We start from the raw sequence: 25679 nt of genomic DNA on the forward strand, positions 1-25679 counted from the left end.
CTTAGTAATGGCAGCCAAGTTGAATGTAGGATTTGCAAGTGACTCCAAAGGAATCCCTCTTATTTCCACTTTCTCAAATTCCTCTTCATTCACTACCCCTTTCCTTGCATCCCTCATTCTCTCCTTCTCCAACTAATTAAACTACCAAATAAAAAACAATAACATATATATAAAAATGGATTAAATATAACCAAAATGTATAGCTTACCTCTGGTGAAAGAAAATAAATGGAAAAATAGGGAACTTTTTAAAGGAAAAACAAGAAGGTGAATGAAAAGGGAGCTTATAAAAGAAGAGAGAGGGACAATGAAGTGGGCCTACAAACGGTTGGGTGTACCTGAGAAGTAGGAAACTCATTTGCATAACGGCCTTGCCCTCTAGTTTGAAAAGTCAACGTGAACCCCTCATACTCATAGGTGGGGCCAACGTTGCCCCGAACAACGGAACAGGTATACCTACACAATGGTTTAGAGGATTACTGAATTAACCTCCGGTGGTCACCCAAAATTATAGTAGTTTATTAACACCGGATCTCCGATACAACGCATTCATGTTCCACACCAATCTCGTTTATTAACACCGATCTTCAATATAACACTAAATTCGAACATCAACCCACACAGAATATATACTGTCCATTTTTGTTTTTACTTCAATTTTTTACTATATATCTATTTATACTATTCATACCGCTTTGCATTGTATTGTTATATTTGCAAATGAAATACTCGGATTCACATCCATCTGTTGAGAGTAGACATTCATAGATATTCTCATAAAACAGAGACAGAGTAATCCTAAGGAAAATAAAATATAAAGTGTTTACAATCTTGAAGTAAAGCAAATGAGAGAGAGAGAAGGTAATACTAATGAAAATAAAATGTAAAGTGTTTTACAAGCTTTAAGTAAAGCAAGTGAGAGAGAGAGAGAGAGAGAGAGAGGGGGGTAATACTAAGGAAAATAAATTGTAAAGTGTTTACAAGCTTGTAGTATAAAGCAAGCTGTGTGTATGCATGTGCACGTATATACATGCAAACTAAAAGACAGTACTAACATTCGTTTTTCACAAGTATTTAAGTCACAAAACAAGACTGAAATGATGTACAATTAAAAAAAGACATCCACATAAAAAGTCATATTATCTTTCTTCACCGTTTGCATTGCACCATGAAACTTACTTCTGCCTATTTTCATCTCCATTCACATCCTCCATGTTTTCTGTAAGGCCAAAATTTCTTAGAGACCCAAAAAATATAAAGAAAAAAAATAATAACAGAAAAATTGAAATGACAATGATATGTAGAAAATCAAACCTTGACGGTTTTTTTTCTGACAACACCGCTGAAAATATTCAGCTAATGGAATTTCAGGAACTGGAATGAGCTTCCCAATTAATGCCAATGGCCAGCTGAATGAAATGAAGATTTGCCGGAGATTACAAAACCAGTCAGAAATCAAATAATTTCATTATTAAAGATAAAGATATTTAGTAACTACTGACGTTGAATTATGTATAACCGATGTGACTAAAAGAAACATCTGAATATGATGAAAGTAGTAGTTGGAGGGTATTATAACAATGAATGAATGAATGAATGAATATACCTGACGAAAGCAATGCCGATTGAAACGAGCCAAAGCTTCCAGTTAAGCCTGACAGTAGAAGTGAACTTTCCAAGGAACTCGACAATTATAGCCTAACGCGAAGTTAGTGAACAAAATAGTCAGAAGAAATGAGACATTATGTGATTTGTGCTCAAAGGCAGGATGCAGATTTTTAAATTTTCCTCACCTGCAAGATCAATGTTATGGCAATGATCCCAATAAAGAGATGATTTTTTGTGATTCCTTTAAAGATATTCATCTGATCTGGTTTCCGTGAATTGAACTCATTGAATATCTGGTAGGGAAGGAAAGTACGGTAAGTTTTGGTTGCAAGGAATGTTATGGAACACAATATCAAAAAACTAAAACAGCCCATCTCGTAAAAGGGGGAAAAACCAAATTATGTCTCGCATCGCCAAGTACTGTAGAGATTCAAGGTCCTTTTTTCTTTTTATAAATTAAGCAGGTCTTAAATATTACCTGGCATAAGACAAATGAATTAAATATGAAGGTGTTCTTCACTTTGTCAGCATGTTCTCGGGTTTCATTCTTCAAATGCAGGATACTCCGGCCACCAAAGTTAAGCAAGAGAAGGACCACCACTTGATATAAAGCCTGCACTCATGCAGAACAAAGCAAATATCATCCCAACAGAACATATACTATAGAATAAAAATGTTTTTTTAACTGAAAGAAAGTCATCAAACTACAAAACATGCATACCTGAATAAGTAAATTTCTCCACATGATATTTGTTATAAGTGGTTCCCTGAAAAATAGAAAGGAAATACAAACACGAGAAATTCTTCAGAAAATGTCAAAAAAAAAAATCATTAGAAAATGGGGCTGGTTTCCCCCTACTCAAAAAAGGAAAGAGAAATAAGTAACTAAAAGAATTAGCGGCTCCCTTCCACAGTTAATTAGAAGCAGTTCAAAAGAAGTAGCACAGCTATCTCCAGAACAAATAACAAAATTAAACAATTTAAAAAAAAAAACAAAAAAAAAACAAAAAAAAACCTAATAGGTGAAAAGATTTGGATAACAATGTTGTTTCTCTGTATCATCCTTCTAAATCACAAGGATTGGACCCAGCACATAAGTGTTTCTTCAAAGATGTGGCCATTCAATTAATTCGCAGAACATTTATTACATATAGAACATATCAACATGCTTCATTCTGGCTAAAAGGTGACTTGTGTTGGATGTTTAAAATCAGTTAAACAACTGTAACTCCATCACAAGGACCATCTCTGCACAACGCATCCTATCTACCAAACAAACTACGGATGAATTTAGGCACATAGACAGATAAATGGTTAAATAGGTGCGGAAGTAATATTAAATAGACCATCAGAGTAAATGAAAATCATCAGGCGAAAGAAAACTGCCTAACCTTCGACCAACAGGAGGCCTTTCCATAAGATGATCCGTTGGTGGCTCTGTTGCCAGTGCAAGGGCACCTAAAGTGTCCATGATGAGGTTGACCCAGAGAAGCTGTTCCAACAAGAAAAACCGTTAGGCCACATAACGTAAGCATTGGTTATGATTAATATTGTAAGAGCTGGAACGCATCTTTCCATTTTGTTCCCCAGGAAAACTTGGCATTTTCAACGTTGTTAATATCTCAGTACAAAAAAGGTGCTTCAACAAGCACCATTTAACCTCTAAACTCAAATATAGAAGCTAATTGACAGCTTAAAACTCTAAATAGATTGTGAAGGAATTAGGAAAAGAATTTGTTATAGAACCTGAACAGCATTCAGAGGAACATTTCCAGAAGAAACAGCAGCAACAACATTGATAATCAAGGCAGCAACATTGACAGTGAGCTGGAACTGGATAAATTTCTGAATATTTGCATACACAGAACGACCCCAGCGAACAACCTAAAAATAAAGACAAGTTTTACCCCAACCATGAACAGCTTTAGGCAACAAAGAAACACATTAAGCAGGGAATATGAAGGCAAACCTTTACGACAGATGCAAAATTATCATCCAGGATAATAATATCTGAGCTTTCCTTAGCAACTTCTGTTCCTTGAATTCCCATTGCAAGACCAATATCTGCCTAAAAAACAATATATAAAAGAATAAGGAACCAGAGAATGCATCAGTTGTTGGTAAGAGAATAAATGCTTTTGGGCAGAGAATCAGGGAAAACCTCATGTAGTGCAGGAGCATCATTGGTTCCATCACCAGTAACAGCTACAACATGACCCTTCCTCCTCAATGCTTGGACAAGCAGGAGCTTATCATTAGGAGATGATCTCCCCATCACCTGCACATGAACTTCATATTCAGATGACCTAGATTGGTTTAGCATATCAATAATTAAGTAAATTGCAAGATATATATTGACCATGGTAGAAAACAAGAACTATCCTACATCGACAACACACTCATAACGCACATCTATCAACAAGAAGCATGTCACATGAACTTCACATTCAGATGACCTACATTGATTGAGCATATGAATTATTAAGTAAATTGCAGAATCCAGACTGACTGCATTAGAAAAAATGATCTACCCTACATCGACAACTCACTCAGACCACACATTAAGGAGCATGTCCCTCCCAGGGATGACATTTTTCAGCGGGCAAAAAGAACAGAATCAGAAGCTTATGAAAAAGATCTTTAACATTTCAAAAAGGATATCACATAGAGTGATATAAAATCAGGAACCTGAACTCCCAAGGTTCAGGAAAGCAATTTGTTCATGTAATCTTGATTAGATGCTAAGTATACACACCCACAATTAACACCTAACAGCCAATGTAGGATTATTATCTATAGTTTAAGCCTCTTCCACAAGTACCAAATTACTTTATCATGTCTCATGTCTCCAGCAACTTCTTCGATGACTGATTATAGCTGAAACTAAATATTAGCAAGTTGGATGAGTATAATCACTCGCAACTAGAACTAATCATACCGATATTTTATCAGCAATGGCTTCCCTTTCTTTGTCACTCAATGCACGGAACGCTCTACCCTCTATAAGATTTGGCTCTGTGGCACTGAATTCTGAATCTAAAATTCCACATTCCAAAGCTATGGCCTTAGCTGTCTGAAGATTATCTCCAGTGACCATGCGTACCTGTTTATCCATCAACAATAGAAGAAATCAGAAATACAGTTGCAGTGAAATGGTGTTATACAGTTATAGTTCTTCAAGCAAACGATATCAATTCAAATGCCCAAAAAAAGGCAAGATTGAAAAGAAATGATAGCCTCAGCACACATTTAAACTAATTTATTCATAGAAAACCAGCATAAATTACAAAAAAAAAATTATAAATAAAACTAATATATATATATATATATAACTAAAACCAGCATGACAAAATGAGCTAGTATTTCTCAGGAAAAAGAAAGAAAGAAACAATAAAAAAAAAAGAGGTGCATGGTTACATGTATAAAACGTGAAAACATAAACATTAGATGCAAATATTTGACCATAACAGTGTCCCTCAAAGAATTTAAGAGAAGATCATCTTTCCAAAAACCACCAACAGATAACCATTACAGACAGTAAATCAGAGAAGAGGAAAAAACGAAAAAGAAGAGGAGAAAGACAAAGAAAAGAACGCTATCACAAGTAATCAACAGACCCCATTTGAAGGATGCATAACACCTTATACAACTAGCCAAAGTTGAAGCAGAAATCATTAATCAGTTATCATCAAACACCCTCTTGGTCATTCAAATAATGAACATAAAATACAACCAGCTACATTTTATCCCAAGAGAAGTTGCAATACCTTCACACCCGCTTTTGTGCATAGTTGTACAGCATCTCTAACACCGGGCCGGCAAGGATCCTGCAAGCAAAACATATCCGTCAAGGTAAGACATTTAAATTGACTTTTGAAATTAAAAGATAAATATAATCAGCTTTGTAATGGTAATGGCAACCATTGCTATTGTTTGAACCTTGAAAAAGGTTGCAGAAAAAATAAAATATCCTGACAGATAATGAGGTCAAAGTTGTGTGCAGATTCAAACATAGATAGGAAACTAACTAATAAAAATTGACTAGGTTATCATAGCAGAATATCATCACCTTTATTCCCACAATAGCAAGCAGAACCAAATCATCCTCAGGCAAGGACCACGAATCTCTCTCTTCCTCATTTGGAACCTTTTCCAATTCATACAATCTATAAGCAAATGCAACACATCGAAGGCTCTCAGCTGCCATATCTTCAATAAATCTTTTAAATGTGTCCATCTGCAACAGCTCAATGGATCATATCAACCTTCTGAACAACCCAAAAAAAAAAAAAAGAAGTTATACTAGACAGACCAGATGTTTACCTTGTCATTCATTTTTTGAATCGAGCCATCAGCATCAAGCCAGCTTGTACATGCGGCAAGAACTATTTCAGCAGCCCCTTTCCAATGCACATGAACTTCTGAGCCTCCCTGAAGTTACAAGTATATAAAAAGCGTGAAATCAAGCATCTCCAGATAAACAGATTGCTCAGAGAGGACAATTCATCCACATGAAAACAGTGATAAGAAATTCAGATGGTATGATAGAAGAAGAGTTAAAGTCTGAGACCAATCTGAACTGCACACACGTGGTTTGGCTTTTGCTCATTATGCAAAAGCTCATACTAGCACAGTGACTAGGTTTTGATTGATGCTTTAATAACTAGCCAACACAAATATCAAGATTAAAAAGTAAAACATCCAATCAAATATATGAATGTCGACAGAATAACTTACAGGCAGAAAATTTGAATGCAGGAAAGGAAAGACATGAAGGAGTGAAAAAATTTAAAAGACAACCTCATGGCAACAGGAAATAGGTTAAAAAGAGCACAAAAACCACAAGGGGCAACAAACAACTCGAAGCAAGGGATTACAACAGCATACATTCATAAGACATAATACCATTGCTGAGAATAAAGGGAAGGTTTCTAAGTTACATGATCAATTGTGACAAACCAGATTTCAAAAAAATTTTGTTTGGTTAGCTTGCCTTCTACTGCTAGATCAGAAATGGCCTCGTAGTAAATACAGTGGATAAAAAAGCTACTAAATCAGAAAAGATCTAGGAAACCACAAGCATGACAATAAGAGGAGAAGAAATTACAAAGTGCAGACAAGTAAACAGCGTTTATTTTAACAAGTATATTTACCACATGGACTGCAACTCCACCCCGTTTTTTCTCCGAATTAAATGGAAACACATGAAGGATGGAGGATTGTGATCTTGCATCATAAAACTTCATTCCCAGCTACCAAACAGAACCAAACATAGTCAGTTTTTTAATGAAATTAATCCAAGCAGGGATATAAGATCTACCTTGACACCCCATGAAAGAATAGCTTTCTCAGTAGGTGAGCCAGTAACTTCGATAGCTCCTCCAGTCTAAAAACATAGAAAAACAGCATTCAAAAGTATTAAAAAAAAGAAAGTCTTAGGCAAGTAAGCTATCCATCATTTGCATGATAACAGTATCAAACAAAATCTTTAAATGATAGCACATAGGAAGATAGTACGCATGATAAACCACTTAAATTTCACCAAAATAAGGATTATTATTAGGTTAAGGTTGATATTATCATTTATGGTATAATAGTAGTTGCCATCATAAACTATAAAAGAGTGACAAACATTTAATAACAACAACGTTGTTTTTTTTTCACAATATTATTGTAAAAAATAATAGAAATCATCCACTTATCTAAAATGCCAAAACAAGTAACCTTGCATCAAGAAAGAGATTGAAACTTGCATTTTTAGAATGACAGTCCATGAAATCCCCAATTAATACCAGATGACAAACATCATCCTAGATTGCACAGTATAATACTTTAAGTGACAAATCAGATGTATGATACTTTAAGTAACAAATCAAAGTGCCAATATTACCTCAGGAACAAACACATTGCCCGTTGTATTTTGTGCAATTCCTTCAATCAAAAGAGTTGATGCAGTAGAAGATAATTGTTCAGAGTTATCTGGAGGATCTATCTTCTTACCACCAACATAAGCTGCTACAACAGTCATCTACAATACCCAGTCAAGTTTCTCTAATTAAAATGTAAACATCTGAACGTAAAAAAATGCAACACAGAACATCAAAAAAATTAAAGCTAGCTTTAACTTGTGTTGTACTAATTCACCATGTGCAAAATGCTAAGCATATAACTTCTGATAAGTGAGGACAAATTTACAAATTTTATATACCTGATTCAGGGTCAAAGTTCCAGTTTTGTCACTACATATTGTCGTAGCTGACCCCATTGTTTCACAAGCTGCAAGTCTTCGCACCTTTACAATATTAAACCATCAGAAGAAATACCACATAACATTGTCTTATAGAAGTCAAGAAAACAGCATACCAGAGCCTTGTCAGCCATCATCTTCCTCATTGAATATGCAAGCCTGAACAAAAGAATTATTTGTTAATAGTTTTCAACCAAAGAAAAAAAAAACCCAGCAAATGTTGCTCAAAAAGTAATAGATACGTCAAAGTCACAGCCAATGGAAGTCCCTCAGGTACAGCAACCACCACAATTGTTACCTAACAAACAAAGTCATGCAGGTTTAGCTACTTTAAGTAAGAAAAAGAGGTAAGATCTGAGACAAAGAAACTTACTGCAACAGTCAAGACTTTGACAGCTCCATTTATCGCAGCTTTTGCACTCGTATGACCACTTACAAATTGAACGGACCCATCAGGATTCTTGGTGTGTCCAGTGAAGTATCTGCAACAATGGCAGAAATGAACAATTTACATATTGTGTCAGGTGTAGTACTTCCAAATAATATACAAAGGCATTGTTTATATTCCATATACCATTAAATATTCATGATACATGAAGTCCTTGACATACCTAGCCAGAAGCACTATCAAAACCAAAACAGCAACAGTCAGTCCTACTATGCCAATAAATGTAGCAACACCGTTCAAGCGCACCTTATCCATTAAAAAAAAAAAGATAAAAAAATAAGCCAAGTGAAAAGCACAATAAAGGGGCATATGACCAAAGCAGTTAACACAAATAACAGAAAATAACACAGACAAAAAAACCCAACCTGAAGAGGAGTTTCTTCGCCATTATCTTCAGATATGCTAGCCATCAATAAACCCCATTCAGTGTTGATTCCCACAGCAGTCACCTAGACACCACAAAAAGGGTTTATAATATCTTAGCATACTAAACACTCATTAGGAGAAGTACATGGAGTTTATTTCTCATCAAATCAAGGTCAATTTATGAAAGTGATAAGAGTAAGAAACACATCCTGCCATCAGAACCAACTCAAGAAAATAACACTTACTGAGAGACCAAATGGTCAAAAAAGGGCTTGCAGTGTTTCAAGTTAAATTTGTAAAATGTATGCTACGTCTTTTCTTCTCAGTTAGAAGACAGCAAAAACAAAGACGTTTTCCTTGTGCATGTAAGGCATCATAAATAAATTTATGGGCCATCAAGGAAACAATTGACAAGTAGGGATGTACTGCACACAAGTGCACATGCACACACACACACATTTGCTATAATGCCTTGGGCCTAAATTATGAGAAACAGAAAAGAAGAGCTCTGCGCATAAATGGCCCAGGCAAATCATAAATTTCAAACTCACCAGCATTGTACCATAACCATCAGCAACTTTGCATCCTGACAACAAAAAAGGTGCCTTTTTATCCTTGTGAACCTGCAGGAAAAAGCAGCATGATACCAGTTCCCCGGCAATTTACAATGATGGTGGAAACAGCAGATTGGAAGAAGCTCACAATTTTGCTCTCCCCAGTCATACTTGATTCATCAATGGCAAGGGAATGTCCAGAGATTAGAATTCCATCAGCCGGTATCTAAAACACAGATTCAAAAATCCAAATCACTACAACTATATGCAATTGAAGAACTCGCACAAGGGAAACACCCACATAATCCCCACCTACCTGGTCACCTATTTTTATAGGAACAATATCACCAACAACCAGATCAAATATTGACACCTCAACCCTTCTGCTTCCTCTTATTACCTATATCAAAGATTTTGATAAGTCCAACCTGATAAATCTCATTATTGATGACCAAAGAATTCCAATAACATGCTCACGTTTGTATAGCACACACCTCCAACCTTATATTTCGCTTCTCATCATTCAGATTTTGGAATTGCAGTGATTGCCTGTAGTCGCTGACAGCTAAATGAAAGAAAAACAAGAAATTAAGAGAACCAAAAAATGTATTGGTCAAATTGCTGACAATGACAAGAAACTTAAAACGAATTCACATAAATATGGCATAAGCTTTACGATCCAAATTCCAATAATTATAATACTTTTTCCTGCTTTTAAAATCATATATCAGCAGTGCCATCACAATCCACATAGTTACCATTCATGACTTTCTTGGAACTCATGCATCCTATGAATTTAAGAGCAATTATTTGAAAGTGTGATCTTTTATCTCTTCATCTTCATTGGAGCTCACCATCAAATACCTAGGCTTCAACTAGAATGATTATCACATTTCATATTATCAAGAATTTCTATACCCTAATGCATCTCAATCCCACACTAATCTCTTTGATGAGGAACACCACTTGTCCTATATGACAACTATGAGCTACCATCTTCATCATGTTAACAATATGACTATGCACTGATTGAACAAAATGAGCTCATAACCATTCATTTCAAAATCTCCCTTTGTGTGCTAACATAAATTTTTAAGGACGACCTGCTTTTTAGATATTTAAGGAGAAAATTTCAAGGACTATCAGAGTATGAGAACATCAATTTTTTAAGGATGAAAATTAACAATAAAAACTTAAATTTCAAATCGAGAAATCTCAACAGGCGCAGGTGCAATCAGAGAACAATTAGCCGATTCGGATTTTAAAATTGCAATGAAAGAGGCAATAAATATTGTCCTTATTTCATAATAGACAATGTCTTCTAATAGTGCAATAACATTTTGTCCAAAACCAGGAGAGTAGATGAGATGCTTCAAGGAGCATGACAAAATTTACTGCTCTGTCATGAAAACAATAAATATATGCCATCCACAAGATCTTCTAGAAGGAAGAATGAATATGAGATGGTCAAGAATAATATTAGCATAAAAATGTTTGAACCTTGTACTCAACTCTGGTAAAAATAATATTCCCTGAAGTCCCCAAGACTGAACCTTTATGTTACCCCCAAAACATGAATAATTAGAGAACAATAAAAACTTAAATTCCAAATCGAGAAATCTCAACAGGCGCAGGTGCAATCAAAGAACAATTAGCCGATTCGGATTTAAAAATTGCAATGAAAGAGAGAATAAATATTGTCCTTATTTCATACTAGACAATGCCTTCTAATAGTGCAATAACATTTTGTCCAAAACCAGGAGAGTAGATGAGATGCTTCAAGGAGCATGACAAAATTTACTGCTCTGTCATGAAAACAATAAATATATGCCATCCACAAGATCTTCTAGAAGGAAGAATGAATATGAGATGGTCAAGAATATTATTAGCGTAAAAATGTTTGAACCTTGTACTCAACTCTGGTAAAAATAATATTCCCTGAAGTCCCCGTGACTGAACCTTTATGTTACCCCCAAAACATGAATAATTCAAAATTTCACCACAGTATTTTCAATATTTTACACTAGAAAAAAGTGTTTCACATTCAAACCCTTAAAGTCCATGTGAGCCCAAAGGACACTGCATGATAAAAAACGACAAGGGACAGAATAATGATTTATATTCTAGGAAGGGACAAAATAATGAACTATATTCTAGTATCGTCCAAACCATCAGCTTCCAGAAAAGAATAAGAAAGCAACGCATACATTTTAACAAGAGAGAAAGGATCATAGTGTTATAATTATAAAGCATACCTGTCACAACTATAACAAGGATAACAGCGAACGCAATGCTTGCACCATCATACCATCCTTCTTTAATACCCTATAACAGGTGGATAAGCAAACAAAATATCATAAAACTAGAAGACAACAATGAAGTTGCTAAACGGTGTAAGATACCATGCATTATCTCTGTTGAAAATATAGTACCACATCGGTTGTGTGATAGAAATATAATGGGTTTATATATAGGTATAGGAGTTGAGCCACTAAGTCTTGAGACTTTGGTGTAAGACCCCTAAGCCCATATAGGGCCCACTAGTACCAAAAATATAAAAACCACTAGTACCAAAAATATAAAAATCTAACAATCTCTAAGATGGACATATAAATAAGCATGCAATAAAAATTATTGCAACGTGGTGAAGACAAGGAAAAGAAAGCTCAAATAACATACAGAAAATTTCTCGTACTCAATTGGCTTATCTGCTGACTAATAGACAATGCATTATCTCCAAGATATCAGTGAATGCCAAGGTTTCATTTAGAACAGTTTTTGCCTTCTATTTCTCAAGGTAAACAATGCAATTATTTTCTCACTTCTAAGCAAAACATACTAAGAAGTAACAAATAGCTACAGAAAAAATATCAGACTTCGGGGCTCTGGTGTTATACATATGCATATGCAGAAAGTATAAGATCCCTAACAACACCCACAGTGCACTCCCCTTGCAAACCCTTGCTTCAATCATCAATAATCCCAAATTTATTCAACTAAAAATGGTACAAGCTAAAAAAACATTATGAGAAATCAGCTAAAAAGAATAATATGGCATATACACAATTAGCAGCATTGTTTATTAAAACTACTTATTATTTAAAAGATATAGGCGACAAATTATTAAGTGAAAATATTTGAAAAGGATGAAATAACAACATTTATGATGCAATTAAGAACTCAAGCTCACCTCAGTCTTTATACCCAAAATCAAAGATATAACAGCAGCTATCATAAGGATTACTAGTGTTAGATCTTGCCAAGATTCCCACAGGAAAACCTACAAATGGAGGAAGACTACATGGTCACATGAAATCACCAATTTCCTAGGAGTGGAACACCTTCGGCATCAAAGAGAATTACCCAGAAACTTCTGCCTTTCTTTCGGGGATATGTATTTGCCCCAAATGCATTCCTCCTCCGTAACAACTCAGAATCGTCTCCACTTATTCCCTTATCTAAATTTGTCTTCAACAAATTTGACAGCCCTTTGACCTACAGTACTCGAGATAATTAATTACAAATCAATACCAGGCCACAAAGAACATCAGGTGCATATCCTTAAATCAAGAAACTGTTACCCCTCCATATTCTTGCAAAGCAGAAAAATCATGGTCCCTAGTCATTGCAGTAAGTTGTTCCATTCCAATTCCATAATTACCAATAGGAAGGGCCGGTGTTCCACCAGAAGTACCTACAGAAATATGCCACAACAGATACGAGCTTAGTTTAAAATGATTAAACTAAAAAAGTATAAGAATAACCCATAGAATTGGACAAAAGAAAAAGTGCATCAACAAAATCATTGCTAATAATGTCAAAAAGGTGATAGAAACCAAAAAAAAAAGGAAAAAGGAAAAAATAATTTTTCTCAGCACCAGAAGTGTAACTCTTCCACATATGCAAATTCATTTAAGATAATTATGACACCGATGAGCAGCCATGAAATATAAAATGAATTTCATATCAAATCAAGGTCAACACATACCAACAAAAATAGAGAATGCCAAAGAAAAAGGTAAAATCAATATACTTCTCATTCATCAAGATGAACTGAGAAATGTAAACAAGTTCAGTCACAAAAGTCTTTGACCTCTAAACTGAGACTACAGAAATGAAAATAACAGCTAGCATATCACATTAAGTTTGACAGCATGTGTTGTTTGCGAGGCAACGAGAAACTGTCAAACTAACCCATATACAAAAACTAGGAAACAAATGAACATTTCAAATGGCAAAAGTAAAGAGACTAAATAAAATTTACAACTCCATACATGGGAGTGAAATAATATAAAAAAGGCTACAAATCACCTAATCCGTAAGTGGACAGAAGAAATTTAAGACAGAAACCCACCTGGTCCTTCCTTCTCCCCGGCCTCCTTGAAAAGAAACGCAGCCTGAGATATCCAGAATTCCACAATCAAAAAACCAACCATAGAATAATACAAGGAAACACATAACAAAGTAGTCTCTATGAAAGCATCCAAATACCCGAATCACTTGAGCATGTGCACGTATCTTCCTCCTTATTTGTTCCTTCTCTTCCTCTTTTTTCAAATCCAGAGTATATCGAAAACGGCGGGATGCATTCAACACGAGTGCTGCTTGCTATTCAAATGTAAAATATGAGCATATTCAGTCAATGCAATTTGTCATTTCTCCAGAGCGATAGTTTGTGCATACAAAGAACATAATTGAATGAAAGTTGCCTGTAAGATAAAGAATTGAGCTATTTGAATACTATAACAACTTGCAAGAACATAGAATCCCAATTTCTCTTCGTAAGATAAGGCAAAAGAGTATTGTATGTTCAAAAGCTTGACATCATAATCTGATCATCTCTTCTCAAGGGAGACAACAAGGAAAAGGATGTAGCATTACAAGAGGACACACGCGCACGCGCACACACAATCACACACAACAAAATTGGACATAATATTTCACTGTATCAACCCTACTCTCAGAACAGAATATTTGATATGGGCAGATAATTTTCAGTTTAAAAAAATCATCAAATTTCTTCCTTCTCCTAAATCAGTTACAGAAGAAAGAACCAAGAAGGCAACAACTTGTTATGAAAGAATGAGTACCACTTTACCAGCCTACAAAATTGTTCATAATGCAAGTAGCAACAACAATTGCCAGGGAAGAAGTATTCATTCTAAAGAAGTGATATAATAGTATGTATATTCCACTATTGAGATGTTGGGTGTGTTTGGTTGGAGTTGAAATAAACTAGAATAAGTTGGGTTTGAGTTTTGAAAGTTACAATTAGTTCTAGAGGAAAACTTCTATCTAAACTTGAACAAACTTTTACTTAATTAATGTTTTTTAATAAAATTATTTTTCATTTAACAATTGATATTTATTAATAGTTTCTAACTTTTTCTTAGTAACTAATAAACACAGCTTATTTATTAATAAAATTTTCTATAATTACTTATTAGTGTTTTTTAATGAAATTATTTTTTATTTAATAATTGACGTTTATTAATAGTTTCTAACTTTTTAATAGAAATTAATAAACACAGCTTATTAATAAAATTATTTTTCATTTAACAATTGATATTTATTAATAGTTTCTAACTTTTTCTTAGTAACTAATAAACACAGCTTATTTATTAATAAAATTTTCTATAATTACTTATTAGTGTTTTTTAATGAAATTATTTTTTATTTAACAATTGACGTTTATTAATAGTTTCTAACTTTTTAATAGAAATTAATAAACACAGCTTATTAATAAAATTTTCTATAATTACTTATTCCTAATCAAAATTATCTCAAAGGTAATGATTGGTTGGGGAGCAAGTTCAACCAAACACCACCTAAAGAAATATCCAATGTGAAACAATTTTATTACCAAAACATTCAGAAGATCAGGTAAAGGGCATTGTCCATTCAAAAGCTTGCCATTGTAATCCCCTCATCACTCATCTCAAGAGATATTGCAACCACAAGGGTTTAGCAGTCTGAGCCAAAAGATGATTCACCGTGCCACATTGCTAGTCTCACAAAACACCAGCGGGGAGAAAGTTGGTATGACCAGGAGATATTCAGTTCTCCATAAAACCATCTCATTTCTTCCCTTTATAAGACCAGTTCATACAAGTAACATTTCACCAGCACCAGCTAAGTCTCATACTCTAATTTTTATTGATAAAATTTATTTTTAAAAAAAAAAGATAACAAGGTAAACGGTGTTCAGCAAAGCAAGCAGCTGGCAGGCAATTCTTATGGAAAAACAGATCACTTATCTAAGCAATTAACCAAAAACTACTTCTACAAAGAGTTGAGAAAATGGGTGAAGCCTAACTCCGAAGAAATACTGAGATTCCGCTAACAGTGTATTGTTGTTATTACTAATAAGATCAACAGTATAACAAAACAACACTGTGCTTATCATTATTGATAAAGAATAATAAGAGGACCGACTTTAATCCCCAGAGACACCATTTTACCACCAAAACCTAGTTTGGAAATTACTAATCCTCAAAAATTAACATTACCTAAACAGCAAATGGTTTAAGAGTAATAAAAACCTGTCAACTTCCAAAACGTATATTTCAGTACCGCACCCGTCGAAAACCCAATTTGAAAACAGGACATTGACTCACAAGTCTACCATGAAAATTCTAGTTATTGGTCATAATCCATTAACTCCATTCACGAAGTTGCGCAACAAAAACAAAAAGCACAACAAACACGAAAAGCATTAAACTCTTCCAAAACAAGCAAGAATAACTCACCTCCCGCATTGAACGCAACCCAAAGGAATCAAACGACTCCAAACGAAAAATCCAATTAACAAAATCTTAATTCAAAGTAAACGAAAAAACAAAGGAGATTTCAAATCACATACCCTCCATCTCCGGAGTCTTTCAATAGGAGCATTCTTGGAAGGGATATCAAAAGTATCCGACGAGGACTGAATCTCATCCCCTCCACCACCACCCCAGGAGCCACCCCGCTCCTCATCCCGCGGCCTAAAAGACCTCAACGGCGAAAAACCACTCCTTCGTTGCTCCATCTGCGTCGCAGGAGAGATGAAACCCTCAAACCTACACACAATATCCCCCAAACCCCATTCAAGAACAGATCCAAAAACCCTACACGTTAAAAACCAAAAAACCAAACAAAAAACACCATCAAATCACTGTTCCACCATCAGTGCTCTCACCAAAGAGTTCAGAGAAGCCTTCCTCTGCTCTTCCTCTCCAGTTCCTCGCAAATCACTTCAATGGCGGCGAACCATACTCTCCGGCGAGCCGTGGTCGGCGGCGAGAGCGGTGAGCACACTGATGACAAAGAGAGCAGTGGAAACTTCCGGATGATTTCCTACCAAAAATAGTTATTTATAGAACGCTTGGAGCATACGTTAACTAAATCTGAACCGTCTATTTTGCCTCGAGATCTGGTTACGATATCGATATCTTTTTGCAACGGTTAGTCAGAGGACACGCCAAAACAGTACGTTGCCACCGGTCTGATTTCAAAATTTTGCATCCTGCAGAAAACCTCATGAAAAATAACTGATTTCCAAAGTATTTATATGTTCAAAAATATTCAGTTAATAATTTTCTAATTAATACTATAATTCGATAATTTGTCTAAATTAATTAGTAAATCAACATTAATAAATATTTAGATATAATTCGTGAATTAATTATGGGTTTGGAAGTCGAGTGAGGAGATATATAAACTATTGTGGGGTATAAATGTAAAAAAAATTCAAGAAATAATTTAATTTTTAAATTATATTATATAATTTAGATTCTTTTAACGGGTCGGGTCTTTGCTCTTTATTGGATCCTCCTCCATCCAATGGATAAAAGTCCGGTATGATAAACGTTTTCCATTAAAAGCAGTTTCATAATAATTTAATAAACCTCGGATCCTTGACTTATGATATATTAGGATCCGATATGACAAAAATACTTGCAACAAAGAATACATGCGTAATTACTAAATTATTAAAATTAGATAATATGACATAATAGTAAATCTAAATATTTATGTAAAATGAAATATTATTATTATATTATTTTAATAAAATGAATAAACTATTATTTTATTAAAAAAAAATAAAAACAAAACAGACAAACTCTAGAACAAACAAACAAAAAACAGAAAAAAAAAACCTACAAATCGGAGGAAAAAAATTAAAAACAATCACCGGAGATGAAACAAGTTCAATTATGAGCTAAAAAAAATTATTTTATTTGGAGGACATGTATGACTTAAAAGCAATAACTTTAAAAAAAATTAATAATAATCAAGACATAAACAAAGAAAAAGCTCGGCAATTGTCCACCTTGACAAGATTGAGCAACATGCATGATGCATGCCTCTCAATGTGGATGTTTGAATCTAATTTTTTTTTTTTTTTAATAAATTAATTATAAAAAGTTTGGTGGACCAAATGGCCAAATCTCCACGAAATTTCCAAAGAATTGGATGCCATCTCATCCATTTTTATATTTCAACTTTGAATTTTATATCTTTCTTTTTTTGTACTTTAAAAATAAATAATATTAATTTTTTTACCAACTTTGCTAACAAGGATAGCTTGATTAAATAATAATAATAATAATAGTAAATAAAATAACTTATAATTCCAGGAAAATTTTACTATAAAGAAACCGACAATGCTACTTTGATTGTATACTAAGTTAAATAATGATAATTATAATACCATGATTAACTCTTAATCCAAAGTATGTTACAGTGTTAAAATGTTAAAAAACTTAATAAATTTGAATTAGAGATGTATGACTAGATATAATGAAAGTTTAAGTTTAAAAAGACTACAATTCACAAAAATAGGGATGGATCATCTACAAGTTAAAATTAAAAACAATTATTAATCCTTAATCAACACATATCCAATATAGTTTGGAAATACTTAAAATACTGTATGTGACTTAGTCTATTAACACATATTTTTTTTTATTGAGTGTTTATTTTAATAAAGATCCGAGATCACATCCTAAAACTCACATAAAACGATAATCAACATAATATGTGTATTGAAATATTAACTCTATAAATTTTTCAGACATCTTTTTATTTAAATAAAGTACTTATTGTTTTTTATCATTTCACTTTGAAAAATATCATATATAAATATAAGAACATATTTAAAACGAATATTTAGATCCAAAAACATGTTTTAACTTGTCTGATGATGATGATGTATATGTATATATATATTAAAACTAGTGTTTAAAAATAAAAACAAAGAAAAAAAATAAAAAGAAAAGTGAAGAACATAAAGTAACGTACCTTGAAGCAAACCAGAGGAACAAATGCTTTGATAAGCCTTGAAACACATGGAATGTTTAGAGAGGTTGTGATGAGTGTTTATATAGACATTTTTATTTATATATATATATAGACTAGGAAAGGAAATGTCCACATATACCCTTCAAAAAAAACTTTATTAATAAAGAAACCAACATGACCTTCTAAAATATTCAGAGTCATATGTATATGATTAAAAACATTTACTTGTATTTAAATTATATATATATATATATTTTTTAATAATTATTATTATAATTAGTATCTCTGCATGTGTGAACAGATACGTGTCCCATGAAAGCTCTTTTCTTGACACGTATCTTATAAACCAATTTATAAAATTTAGTTTTTTTTTTAATTTTTTTATTTTTTACTCTAATAAAAATTGACCCATCTTAAATTAGCTCCTTTAAAAATGATTAGAATAAACTAATCTAGATATTAAACCAACTTATAGGCAAATATCTAATTATTTAAGGGTACCTTTGGAATTCCTTATTATTAATAATAATTTAATATTTAATGTTATCTTTTGCACGTGATGGCAACGTGCCGACAACACGCCTGTTTTCCCTTTCTCGGGTTTACACGAATCGTCTACGTGGCATATTTTTAAAGGATAAATTATTAAAACATTATCCATTCACTAAATATATTTTTTTTTTACATTATATATATATATAAATAATTTTGCAATTAATTATATTATATGATACAAACCTTGGTCATTGGATGGAGTTTTTAAATCAATTTCACGTAAAATATTCATGTGTTTTTAACATGAATATTTTTTAATTGTGATTAGTACGGATTAAGTGAATATATGATTGATTAAATGTGAAAATAAAATAGCATTATTTCATAATTATATTTGTTCATTTTTTTTTCATATTTACGGGTTTTCTTGACAAGTAACACCAACCATTGTTATTATATATATATAATTATTTTAAAATATGTTCTCGAATGCACTACCGTCTCATTTATTCTATGAATATTATGTTACACTAACCCTAGTAAATAATGAATATAATATACATTGTTTATTATAATAAATAAAATATAGAATAATACAAATAAAACTTTATACCCGTTTACAAAGGCAACAAGCATTGTCTCACAAGGAGATGTCAAAATGACGAGTACTGTAGTACATCAATTACGGTGGTTTAACAATTTTCTAAAAATTTATCATGGCAAACTAATACGCAGAATAATGATGATTTGTCATATGCGCCGAAGATAATATATCAAGCACCATAACCTCATAATTGTAAATCTTCGTTTCCCTGTAACTTTTAGGGTCCGTTTGATTTGCACAAAGGTACAGCACAAGAGTACATATACAACACATCACAAGTGCTTGTAGTACAGCACAAGTATTTGTTTTGTGCCATATTTGATATTCAAAGGACAACACAAATTAATATAACACAATTAAATATAAAATTTCTAGAATACCTTATAGTATTGTGGAATAAGAAAATTAACAAAAAAAAATTTAAATTACTTGGCACAAATATATTTTTAAAATTTTAAATATATTAACTAATAATTATTTATGAAAAATATATTATAAATTTTGTTAACATTTCTTATCTTATTAAAAAAACTAATTATCTTGATATTTTTAACAGTAATTCACAAGATTAAATAAGTTTATTATAATTAGAGAGTTTATTATAATTAGAGATAAGAAGAATCTTAACATAATAATTATTTTTAATTTAATAAATAAATGTAAAAAAATTGGCATAGAAGAAGACCGATAGATCTTGAAAGATGCCCGGAAACCCTAGAATTCTCAAAGAGAATAGAAAGTAAGAAGGGGAAAGGCAAGAGAAGAGGAGAGAGATTTGAAAAGAAAAGTACCGTGGCGGAGGGGAAGGCCGAGGAAGGAGGTTCACGGCCGTGGATTAGATCGGGTAGAGCGTTGAATGACAACTGTAAATTTTTGGATGGGATGCGTTTTAGTTAATTATTGTAATTTTTGGATTTAAAGTGGGGTAAAATTGACTTTTGTTGTGTTGTCCCATAACTTAAAACTTATACCATGGTTTTGGTGGGACAATTTTTTTTCCAACTTGTGCTGTACTCAAACACGTTGTTGTGCTATACCCTAAACATACTTGCAAATCAAACAAGAGACAAAAAAATTTGTGATGTCCTGTCTCTCATTTTTGTGTGTATCAAACAGACCCTCCTACCTATCCATTCATGCTTGCATACTACTGACTCATTTATGTTACACTAACCCAAGAAAAAATGAATATAATATGCATTATTTATTATAATAAGTAAATAATAATAATAATACGAATAAAACTTTCCACCCCTGCCTGTTTACAAAGGCAACAAGCATTTTCTCAGAAGGAGTTGTCAAAAGTACAAATACGGTAGTGCATTAATTATGGCGGTTTAACATCTTCCTGAAAGCTTTACCATAACAAACTAGCTAACATGATAGCAAGCAGGATAATGATGGTTATATGCGCCGAAAATAATATATCAAACACCATAAATCCATAATAGTAAATCTTCCTTCTCTATAACCTGAAGTCGTGTAGAATACGACATGTTCTACAAAAGACCAAAAAGAAATAGTAAATGAACGATATTGCACTAACAGAGGAATTCGACCTCCTGACCACCCACTCATGCCTGCATACTCTCCTGCTACCCTAAGTAGAGTTTTGCGTACTGTTAGAATTTTGTAAATGCACATGCATGGATCTCTCTCTCTCTCCCTCAAATTCCACGTCAAAAGCTTTGAAAAGCATATGCATGTACCAAGACCTAACTTCCAAGTCTACTAAACATTCTACAGAAATTTCACTTCAATGACTCTTAATTAATTGACTCATTAACACTGAAGACAAAACTATCTTAATTTAGTATAATACTTATAACTAAAACGTATATAATTAATTTGTTTAATACCGAAAATTATAAAGTCTTTGTAATGACTTTTAAATGCAACAACGATGTAACGGGCCCATTGAAACATCACTATTTATTATGATTAGACAAACATGTTGATGATAAATAATCAAAGATGATTTTTGTATCTAAATTTAAAATTAAAATGTAATTACATAATTAGTTCTTTAATTAATTAAGGCGTTGCTTTTAATGCATTTGAAGGGAAAATGAGTCAATACCTTCATAAACAAGGCAAGCACAAAGGTATGAAATTTATGGAAATTGAGATGTAAAAGAGCAATTGATATTTTATGAACTGTCCCTTGCAACACGGTTTTGTGATGAAACTTTGACAAGATCTTGCTTCACTTCAAAGCATTTAATTATATTATATATAAAGAAAACTTCAAAGTACTAAATATATCTTTATTGAAAAAAAAAAGCAAAAGAAAAAATTGTCGACCTTTGTTTTTTAGCAAGAGAAGTTATAGTAATATTTACTTTAATTAGAAAAGTGAAAAAAATGGATTATTATTATTTTTTTTCACAACTGCTGATACTTTTCTTTATGAAAGGACATAGCTGCTTACTTTATTTTTAAATTAAATAAAAAATAAATAAAAACTATTGAAGCTAATTTTGTTGATTAGAGTCATCGATTGAGCACTGGCCACGTCATCCCGCCCCGCCAATAAAAATGGGCGGTTTGGGTTGGTCTTTTATAGGCACCCTGAGGCTGGTTTAACGGGCCAACCCGCAGCGTCATGGTTGGGGCGGGTCGGCTCGCCTCTAATATATATATAATATATTTTTATATAATATATATATATATATTGATATTGACATATTGTTAAGGATTTAAATTAAAAAAAATAAATAAATAATTTTTAATGAAGTTTAATATGCATTTAATTATGTTTTTAAAAAGAAATATGGAGATAACAAAACATTTTTAATGACTATTGATTTTTGATGAATATTATGATTAGTAATGGATGTTTTTTATTTTTGTGCTTTGCTAATTTTTGTTAAATTTTTGTTGTTTAGTAATGGATGAACGTTATAATTAGTAATAGATGTTTTATCTTGTGGTTTGTTGTTGTTTTTTTAAATTTTTGTTGATTGTAAATTTATAATAGTGTTTTTTTATTTAGAGATTTTTGTAATTATTGTTGATTTTTGTTAGGTTTTGAATATTATAATGGATGTTTTTTTATTTTTGTTAATTATTGCATGTTTTAATTTTTTTAATTTAGTTTTTTTATGAATTTATAATGAATGTTTTCAATGTTTCATATATTACAACATTTATAAAAATAAAATAAATTAATTATTTTGATTTTTTGGCGGGCCGGCCCACCCAACCCACAACCCAAAACGGGTCGGGTTGGGTTGGCATTTTGCCGGCCCGCCCCGCCAGCCTGTTTTGATTGCTCTATTGTTGATGGATCAACTAGTCTATAGGGTAGTTGGTTATCTTATTTTCCTCCTAACTTAAAAGTGGAATGTTTGAATTTTATCTATAACTTATCCACAAAATGGTCTATGGGGATAAAACCACATGAGGAGAAGAAGATAGTAATTCAATATTGAGAGTTTTGATTATAGACTTATTATGAAATGCATAGTATTGTATTCTAATAATAATATACCCTAAATAAATAATATCCCTCAAATATATAAAATATAATAACTAATAATCCATCAAGCATGGGTTAATTTTTTTTGGTAAATCACTAAACTTTGGTCAAATATTATTTTCATCACTGAATTTTGATTTGTTTCGAAATATTCATTAAAATTACTAATAATTTCATTGGTAGGTCACCTGATGGATTAGTATCTTCCATAGCTGATGTGGAGGCCGGAAAAAGCCCAATCAGCGCACTGGTAGAGGCCTCAAAAAAGCGGGTTATTAATTTATGTTCTTTTTTCACAAAAGAACCATTGATACTTTTCTTTGTGAAAGGACATAGTTGCGAATTTTATTTTTTAATCAAATGAAAAAGATGAAAACTATAGAAGCTAATTTCATTCATGGAACAAACAGTCTATAGGGTAGTTGGTTATCTTATTTTCCTCCTAACTTAAAAGTGGAATGTTTGAATTTTATCTATAACTTGTCCACAAAATGGTCCATGGAGGTAAAACCACATGCGGAGAAGAAGATAGTAATACAATACTGAGAGTTTTTATTATAGACATATAATGAAATACACAATATTGTATTTTAATAATATATGCTAAATAGACAATATTCCTCAAATATATAAAATATCATAACTAATAATCCATCAAATATGTATTAATTTTTTGGGTAAATCACTGAACTTTAGTCAAATATTATTTTGATCACTGAATTTTAATTTGTTTCGAAATGCTCATTAAAATCACTAATCATTTCATTAGCTGATGTGCATGCTGGGAAAAGCCTAGCTAGTCAACACATTAGTGGTCTCAAAAAGTGGGTTATTATTTATGTTTTTTTTTCACAAAAGAACCGATGATACTTTTCTTTGTGAAATGACATAGTTGCATATTTTATTTTTTAATCAAATAAAAAAGGTGAAAACTATTGAAGCTAATTTCATTTATAGAACAACCGGTCTATAGGGTAGTTGGTTATCTTATTTTCTTCATAATTTAAAAGTGGAATGTTTGAATTTTATCAGTAACTTATCCACAATATTGAGAGTTTTGATTATAGACTTCCAATGAAGTACAAACTATTATATTTTAATAATATATGCTAAATAAACAATATTCCTTAAATATATAAAATACCATAACTAATAATCAATCAAACATGAATTAATTTTTTTTTTGATAAATCACTGAATTTCGGTCAAAAAATTATTTTAATCATTGAATTTTGATTTGTTTCAAAATGCTCATTAAAATTACTAAGCATTTAATCAGTAGGTCACTGAATAGGTTAACATCTTCACTAGCTAATGTGGAGGGTGGAAAAAGCTAGTCAGCGCACCAGTGGAGCCCTCGACATCAGCTAATGAAGATGTTAGTCCATTGGATGACCTGCTGATGAAATAATTAGTAACTCTAGTGAGCATTTTGAAACAAATTAAAATTCAGTGATCAAAATAATATTTGACCAAAGTTTAGTGATTTACCAAAAAAAAAAAAATTATATATATATATATATATATGAGCATTAAACATGCATACATGTGAAAAATAAAAAATGGAGAAAGTCACTAACGTTGATAGTCAATGCTCATGGATAGAAAAACATGCATTTCATTTATATTGTTGTTTTCTTTTGTCTACTTTTTCTTTTGTTTTATGTAGTTTGTCATTTTTTTTTTCTCCTGTATTGTTTTTATTTTAATAAATTAAAAAAAAAATCTATGTTTGGTCGGTGAATAAAAATGTAGGGTTAAGATAATCTATTTGACTCAAAGCAAAGTTCGATTTCATTAATAATAATAAAACTAAATATTTTAAAACTTATAATTTTTTAAATGATAATAAATAATACTAGTATTAGTATTTTTTTTAAATAAATTTAATTATTAAATAGCCAGCTCAAAGAGAGGAACAACAGTCAACACAAAGTCAAATAATAATAATAATAATAATAATAATAATAATAATAATAATAATAATAATAAATTAGACTCATCCCTCACTTTGAATAATCCTAATTTTTATAATCATATTCATTTTGTTATGTCATGGACCAAGCATGAACTTGTTTCAAGCGTTTTAAAATTTTTCTCTGTACTGATAATTATCATAATCAAATATGTTGAATATATATTGTGACAAATATGTTACAATTTGAAGCCAAATTAATATATGACATTTCAACCTCAACTTATGCAGAGGAAGAATCATCTGCATACATTTGTAGATTTTAAATTTACGAATGTTACTATCAACTGTTCGATTTCAATCCAAAAGTTCAACACTGTTCAATAAATAGTATTACTGTTTTATGAATAATAATATAGTGAAAAATGAGATGCATAATATATTAATCTAAATCGTTCAATCACTTTGTGCACAATATTTGAAAAATCTGAATCGATAGTATTTTGATCTAAATTGTTCAATCACTTTGTGCGTCCAATCCTATTTCAACTACAACTATGACAACCAATTTAAATTAGTAGCATCTTAATTGGCATTGTGTTCAACTGAACGTTCGTATGTTTGAATTTTGTTTTTATTTATAAAGACATAGATTATCCAATTTCCCAATAAATTGG

General features: G+C 32.0%; 1 protein-coding gene across 1 annotated transcript; it reads right to left on the minus strand.

The window, feature by feature from the left end:
• Positions 1–845: 845 nt before the first annotated feature.
• LOC120268994 (calcium-transporting ATPase 5, plasma membrane-type) lies at positions 846–18567 on the minus strand. The gene is made up of 36 exons (XM_039276276.1): positions 18508–18567; positions 16403–16560; positions 16085–16283; positions 13714–13830; positions 13577–13619; positions 12804–12916; positions 12586–12717; positions 12413–12502; positions 11478–11547; positions 9717–9787; positions 9539–9622; positions 9371–9448; positions 9220–9291; positions 8668–8751; positions 8466–8548; positions 8228–8336; positions 8097–8152; positions 7971–8013; positions 7816–7899; positions 7498–7635; positions 6928–6993; positions 6761–6859; positions 5931–6038; positions 5677–5844; positions 5375–5434; positions 4546–4710; positions 3769–3885; positions 3577–3675; positions 3354–3491; positions 2999–3099; positions 2329–2374; positions 2086–2220; positions 1793–1900; positions 1606–1697; positions 1314–1408; positions 846–1218 (listed from the first exon to the last, which is right to left on the minus strand). Exons 3-36 carry the CDS (start codon positions 16250–16252, stop codon positions 1175–1177), a joined length of 3276 nt encoding a protein of 1091 aa, XP_039132210.1. The 5' UTR covers positions 16253–16283; positions 16403–16560; positions 18508–18567; the 3' UTR covers positions 846–1174.
• Between the last annotated feature and the right edge of the window lie 7112 nt (positions 18568–25679).

Source organism: Dioscorea cayenensis, chromosome 9 (genome assembly GCF_009730915.1).
Source record: "Dioscorea cayenensis subsp. rotundata cultivar TDr96_F1 chromosome 9, TDr96_F1_v2_PseudoChromosome.rev07_lg8_w22 25.fasta, whole genome shotgun sequence".
NCBI lineage: Eukaryota > Viridiplantae > Streptophyta > Magnoliopsida > Dioscoreales > Dioscoreaceae > Dioscorea > Dioscorea cayenensis.